Genomic DNA, 7,340 nt, shown 5'->3' with positions numbered 1-7,340 from the left:
GATGCTAAATATAGAACACTGAACCATATCTGGAGCTAAAGACAATATGCAGAGACATATCTTGGTAATGTGCTCTGTATGTGTAGACCTTTCTATCTCTGTACAAGGCAGCCATGCGCTCTTTCTACATTTTTTGTTCTTTGCTTCTACCATTTTACTGACCTGGAAAGGTGAGTTTGGGCTAGCCAAAAAGACTGTAACCCACGGCAGTATGTAGTAAGTAAACACTATGCTTGCTCTACATAAAAAACGAATTTGCCAGGGACTCCCTACTTACAGACCCCGAAGTATTCACTTCCATCAATGCGGCCTTGACCGAATTCTTCCTCCTCAATGCCTCATCGGTAGTATCCTCTGGGGTGGTCTGGGAGGCGCACTACCATTGGGAAACTGATCGCATTGGCCTCTAAAATTAAAAGGAAACGGGAGGAACGAATACGCCAATTGGAGCTGTCATTGGAACAGGCTTCCCGGGCTTTCCAGGAGGTACCATCTGGGGAAAATAGATCCCACCTATCCTCAGTCAAGACAGAGCTAAACTTATACTTGACACATAAAGCGGAAGCTCAGTTGCGTTGGGTGAAACACAAATTTTACGTACAGGGAGACAACCCGGGTAAAATGTTAGCCGCCAGGTTAAGGGATGCGGGTCCCAAATTTACCCCGATACGATTGAGAGTTGGCCGGGACAACCTGACTTCCCACCCGGTTAAGATTCTACAGACGTTCCAAAGCCACCTTCAAGCCCTTTACCATTCCAAGGGACAGCATTCGCCACCGGCCTTAGAAAATTTCCTGACACATCTGAATCTCCCTACCCTGACGGAAGAAGCTAGGTCAGATATTGATTCAGAGATTACGCTTCTGGAAGTCCAAAATGCCATTAAGACACAAGCTAATGGGAAAAGACCAGGCCCAGATGGATTTACGGCCCTGTACTATAAAAAAATGTCCGACATACTTCCCCTAAAATGATATGATTTTATTTACCTAATATTTTCTGTCCCAGGGTCCAGCGATATTTCCGACATACTTTCCCCTCACTTAGTTACACTTTTTAATGATTTACGTAAAGGTCTACTGCCGCCCAGGGACTCCCTGATCTCTGCCATCAGCATGATTCCCAAACCCCATGCCGATCACTCCTCTTGGGAAAATTATAGACCTATTTCCTTAACCAATATCGATATAAAATTACTCACTAAAATATTGGCTCTCAGAGTGAACTTACATGTCAATGCGTTGGTGTCCAAGGACCAGGTGGGGTTCATGCCAGGACGCCAAGCCGGGGACAACATACGTTGTATATCCTTGATCCTACACATTGCTCGTTCCAGGCATATACCACTTATGTTATTGTCTTTGGACATTACCAAGGCTTTTGACTCTATTGACTGGGACTACCTGAAGGGGGTGCTTCGGCATTGGGGTTTTGGACAGTCCTTCATGAGATGGATAGACTCATTGTATTCCACCCCCTCAGCATATGTGCAGTATCAGGGATTCAGGTCAGTGACCTTTCCGATCTCCAGGGGGACCAGGCAGGGGTGTCCACTCTCCCCTCTCCTGTTCGCCCTGGCGATCGAACCCCTAGCCCAAGCTATCCGCCTACATAGAGAGGTCCAAGGCATAGAAGAAGCAGGGTACCATCATAAACTCAGCCTCTTCGCGGATGATGCGCTTCTAATGATCTCTGACCCTATTAAGTCACTGCCCACACTTTTGACACTACTACACCAATTTGGAACTCTATCAGGCCTACAGGTTAACCCAGCCAAAACAAAAGCACTCAACGTCTCTTTACCACCCGCCCTTTATGGCTCCTTAAAAGTCTCCTTCCCTTATACATGGGTACAAACGGCTCTCCCCTATTTAGGGATACACTTAACCCCGACGTATGATACATTGTATTCTGCCAATTAGCCTAAATTATTTACCCACTTGATGTCGCTCCTAAACTCCTGGACTAAACATCATATCTCATGGCTAGGTAGAATCACAGCGGTAAAGATGTCTCTTCTGCCGAAATGTTTGTATTTTGCCAGGGTTTTACCCATTCCGGTCCCAGCTTTTAGGATACGCCTACTCAACGCCATGTCCTTAGATTCATATGGTCCGGCTCCATCCCCAGAATTGCTAGATCAGTTCTATACAGGTCAAAACTGAAGCGTCCTTGATGGACTCCCTACAGAGGGAACTTCCTCCCTATGCCTCAAAATGGGAACAGGAATTGGGGGGCCCCGTTGGACTGAACACATGGTCCCAAATCTGGTGCACGACCGCAAAAAGTTCCTCGAGTGTGCAGGCAGTGGAAGCGAACTACAAACTCTTACTGAGGTGGTATTTGGTCCCCCAGCGTATTGCCCGTGCAGTTCCCTCCAGGTCCCCGTTCTGCTTTAGAGGATGTCAGACTGACGGGACCTTCATACATATCTGGTGGGAGTGCCCCAAGATCCGGCGGTTTTGGTCTCGGGTGTATCAGCTAATTTATACTGTAACAGGTCGTTCCTTTTGCAAGGATCCGACTGAGGCACTACTCGGGAAGAAACCGGTTTCATGCTCATGGACCCAATTTAAGCTGGTCACTCATATTCTGACTGAGGCCAGAAGAGTGATTGCACGCTCATGGCGCACTACTTCGGTCCCCTTTGCAGCAGTTAAACCAAGGGTCTCACAAATCATGTTCCTTGAGAAAATGTCGGCTGTCCAGTCAGATTTGTTGCCTAAATTTGAAAAAATATGGGAACCTTGGGTTGTCTCCTATATGCCCCCCAAACTTCCACTTGGATTCACTCATTCTTTAACCCCCCTTTATGCCTGATTACCCCTGTCACCCATTCTGCTCTTCCCCCCCACCCCCTCCTCTTTGCGATACGTCTCCTTCACAAGATTTCTGTTCGGGCAGAGCCTGAACGGTGGTTTGACCACCCTCTTTACAGTTTGTACTAGACTACTGATTGACATAGGTTGCGAGTCTTGATGTATACTGTCAATTTTTTGCGGCATACGCAACACAGATTATGTACCTGAGTCTTTTTGTTTATTGGGCTGTATGTACAGCTTTGATACCATTGTATATGATGTTTACATCTGCAAAAAACAGTTATATTTTCTTTTCTAAAAATAATAAAAATTGATTGAACAAAAAAACGAATTTGCATAATTTATGCCACATTCTTGCGCCTTAGAGATAATCCCCATTTTCCAATCTGAAGTTAATGATACACTCGGAACATTAGGGAGTCCATCATGCTTGGGGTGGCTCCCTCTGACAGTGTATATATACTCCATTGGCCACTTGTATATCTAGCTCAGGTAGTGACGGGTCAACATCCTCATCCTTTTATATACCAAGTCCTAGGAAATTTGCGGTTTTTAGATGAGGGATAAGTGGAACAACGGGGAGATAAATAAACTGGGAGTTCAGAATTTCAGTTTAAGTTGGCAGCAGATGACAGTGCTAGTGCAACTTTAAATTTGGAAGATATATCCTGAACAACAGCCCCACAAAAATCGCTATTTCTTCAATTTGTAGCCCTATGAGCCTAACTTACAAGCCAGATAAGATTTATGTGCATAGATCCTCAAAATGACGATTACCCATCAAGGAGACTGATATCAGTAAGTCGTCCAAGATACATTCTACAGAAAAACCATGGACAGATAGAGACCATGGATTTTCCCCCTCCGACTCATTGGCATGGTGAGATCATGCCTGCCTTGGTGAACCTTACTTTCTAATCTCTGTTAGTCATTTGGCTTTGTCTAGATTAGGTTTCCATTACAATATGTGCCAGCCTGTAGCAATAGGGCATGTGCTATCTCCAATATCTGGAGATGGAATGATGTTGATCTTCCTACTACTCTAAACAACTTGTTCATACAAAAGAGTTTTCAGATGACAAAAGCCTCCCCCCTCAACATGGATATTCTGGTATTTCAACCCAGATGAGCAAAGGGAACTGGTAGGCCTTTCCTGATTTCTGTTTGCCAGCAGATATTGTGCTAGACAGGCAAAACATTTATTTTTGATTTTTTTTTTTTTGCTGCCACCCTGAAGGGCAGCCTCAGTCTGGAAGGGCTGCCACATTAGGGAAACAGTCAACTTCATGTTTGTTGGTATGAATGGGCATTCAATCTGGAGGTCAAACAAAACAGCCAGTTGGCTATATTTTTCTATGTGAAATCCAGGGAGGGTCTAGAGGCAACAAATGCATTTTCTTAGTAGCAGAGCCATCCTCATATGGAAATAGTGCTGCTGCTGCAGGCTTTGGTTTTCCATCCACAAATTCTCTAAATTTGATGGCCTGGTGATTGAGTAGCAGGTGAAGTCTTCATTTGAAAGTATTTAACACCCTCCTTTAGTAGAACATTGGCCTCCCATTAAAAAAAGTGCTATAGCCCTTAAAGCTTATCTCAGGGCAAACATAAAAAAAAGTACCCTTGCAGAGGGGATACTCCTGCACTGCAGCCTCGATATAGCTGCATTAGATGTGAGGAAATCAGGGACACTTCACCAACTGGAGCAGAAGGAAGAAGAGGAGCACCATGACAGCTGGAGTAATGGGTTTCAGGTAAGTAAATCCACTCTACTCCAGTCCCTAGACAAAAATGAGCACCTAACCCTTATAGGTTTAGCCCCACTGCAAGGGCAATGTTATTGTTTGTCCAGAGATGGGTTTTAAAATATAAATGCATCTGCACATTTTTCCCTTAGTTCCCCTGTCAAACAAATACCGGTACTTTTTTGAGCCAACCAGTTTAATTTACCTGATGCAGCTTTCTGTGATGGTCTGGCAACGATGCTGCACTGCTTCTGAATCCAGTGAAGAATTGCCACTCTCCTGTTGGCTGTGCCTACCTGGGGATGAAAAATATGTTGCAAGAGATTGCTCTTCAGCCCTTTTTAATAGCTTCATCATAAGCTTGTGGAATTGCTAGATTTGTCTATTAAAGCGTCTTACATGATCATTCAGGAGGAGTTTTAGATATCCACAAGAATAAAAAAATAAATCTCCTCTACTTCTGAATATGGGGGTGTGTGAGCCGATACGTTTTTGGCTTTGAAGAACAGACCATGAACTACAGGTTTGAAGCAAATACTTAACTAAGAATATCCCACAGAATTCTTACTCGGCTGCTTTCTCTTCTAACCACTCAGAATTCTGAATGTTGTACTGCAACCTGGTTGTTATAGATGTAATGTATATGAAATCTATATAATGAACTCTTTATCGGGTACATAAATATAGATACTAGGGATATACCGATACTAGTATCGGTGCCGATACCGAGTATTTGGGCGAGCACCCGTACTCGCCCAAATACTCCCTATGCCTATCCTGATACCTGAACTTCCAATATCAGGAAGCCAGGTGGCGAGTCATTACACGCTGCCCAGCTTCCTGATTGGCCAGGAAGCTGGCTCCATGCTCCCTTGTCACCAGAGAGCATGCAGCTGGCTTCCTGGCCAATCAGGAAAGCCGCGAAACAGGTAATGACCCCCCCCCCCCCCAACCCCCAGCTTCCTGACTAACCAGGAAGCAAACTCCATGCTCCCTCATCACTTGATGACGAGGGAGCATGAAGCCGGCTTACCAGCCAATCCGCATGTAATGCCTCGCCACCCAGCTTCCTGATTGGCCAGATAGCCGACACCTGGTGATGAGGGAGCATGGAGACGGCTTCCCGGCTAATCAGGGAGCCCGGGCGGCAAGTCATTACACGGCACCCGGCTTCTTTAATGGGGCTTCCAGTATCCGTATTCAGTATCGACAAAAGAATTTCAGTATTCTATTCCCGAAAAAACGGTATCGGTGCAATAGATACTATGTACTACATATAGATAGTATTATATTAAATAATATTATACATACCTTACAGGGAGCAAAAGAAAATAGAGGAATGGATGACACTTTGAGATCTGGAACTACTTAGGACTCATAGTATTTGTATTAATATCCAATTCTTAATTTAAACCAAAGGGAGACCTGGTGTTTTGAGTTTATGTTCAGATAGTTTTGCAAGATTTTAATTTCTAGGTACATTGACCTATTTACCCTTAACACCCTTTTTATTTTTTTAATGAACTGTTTGGCTACTCTTTCATCCTACAGAGGTAAGGGGTGATTTCTTTAGGGCAACTAGTATATTCATAAAGAAGCTTCCCATTTTCACAATACTTGGTGTATGTATACCTTTTTCTGGATGTTTCTCATTTGTCCTGGTGATCATTATTCCCAAGGCAGAATGTGATGGGAAGTCAAACATTTTACAGTTGTTACCAAACCAAGAGATGTGGGTAAATCATCCAATGAGGACAACTGACAAGATGGAACTTAACTTTGTAGAAATGTCCTGCTGTGTTTCTAGGACAGGAAGTGAAGGGAAATCTCTCCAATAGGACACAGATAGGAAACCTTCAGGCCCCGTTCACATTGAGCGATTTATCGCGCGGTAATTCCCGCGATATCGCAGCAATTTACCGTTCGATATCGCTCTCCAATGCTTCTCAATGGGGCAAAGGGTCCTGCTGTCGCGGGTCGTGTGTCGCTACAGGAGGACCCTTTTTGGAGTGGATTTAGCCGCGATTCAAGCTTGTGCAATGCAAGCATTTGCGCGATATCGCGCAAAATGCTAATCGCTCGACAAATGCGCGATTTGCGAACCGCTCAATGTGAACGGGCTCTCAACTGACATGGTTTCTAACCCTCCCCCATGAAAACTTGTTAAAAAAAGTATTTTTGCCTATACACACTTTCAAATTTTTAAGAACCTGCTGACCTTTTAGATTTTAAAAGGTGTGTATTTTTTATTTTATTTTTTATTTTGCTTAAAGGCTTCTTTATTTTGCAGGCATATGTGCTTCTGGGACAGTTTCTTATGTTAAGGAAGGATGCAGATGATTTCTTTAAAGACTGGTTGAAAGATGCGTGTGGAGCAAATTCCCGTCAAGCAGAGTTATGTGCCTCTTGTCTGAAAGAATGGTGTTCATCCTTCCTCTGAAGATTCTCATCAACGATAAAGTTATATATTTATTGACATTCAGTTTTACATTATATCAGCTTATATCTCCTAAACTGTTTGCTAAGGAATAAACATTTAATGTAAAGCGATCTCTGTGCAGCCTTTACACCATACTAGCTAGCTTACCCAAATACACTGCACATCAGCACGGACCAATAAGCAAGGTGTGTATATTTAAAAATGTGCTTCTGTTAAAGCAGAAATGCAGTCCTAATTAAAAAGCAGAATATTGTTTTAAAATTAGTTGTTAAATTCACTCTATTTCTGTTCAATTTGATTGTGATGACATGATTCTGGATGCCCCTTCATGACTG

At 43.5% G+C, this 7,340-nt stretch overlaps 1 protein-coding gene across 2 annotated transcripts in view; it reads left to right on the top strand.

Moving 5' to 3' along the window:
* LOC108801183 (barrier-to-autointegration factor-like protein) overlaps positions 1 to 7,128 on the top strand; it is a 12,225-nt gene extending 5,097 nt beyond the window's left edge. For both annotated transcript variants that reach the window (XM_018573115.1, XM_018573121.1), the window contains one exon: positions 6,856 to 7,128. In XM_018573115.1, coding sequence (XP_018428617.1) covers positions 6,856 to 7,005 — 150 coding nt within the window. In that variant the 3' untranslated portion in view covers positions 7,006 to 7,128. The remainder of the gene's footprint in view (positions 1 to 6,855) is intronic.
* The last annotated feature ends 212 nt before the right edge of the window (positions 7,129 to 7,340 follow it).

The sequence above is a fragment of the Nanorana parkeri genome, unplaced genomic scaffold, assembly GCF_000935625.1.
Source record: "Nanorana parkeri isolate BGI_ZX_2015 unplaced genomic scaffold, ASM93562v1 scaffold46, whole genome shotgun sequence".
In the NCBI taxonomy this organism is placed as follows: domain Eukaryota; kingdom Metazoa; phylum Chordata; class Amphibia; order Anura; family Dicroglossidae; genus Nanorana; species Nanorana parkeri.
This window is presented reverse-complemented; position numbering and strand designations above follow the sequence as displayed.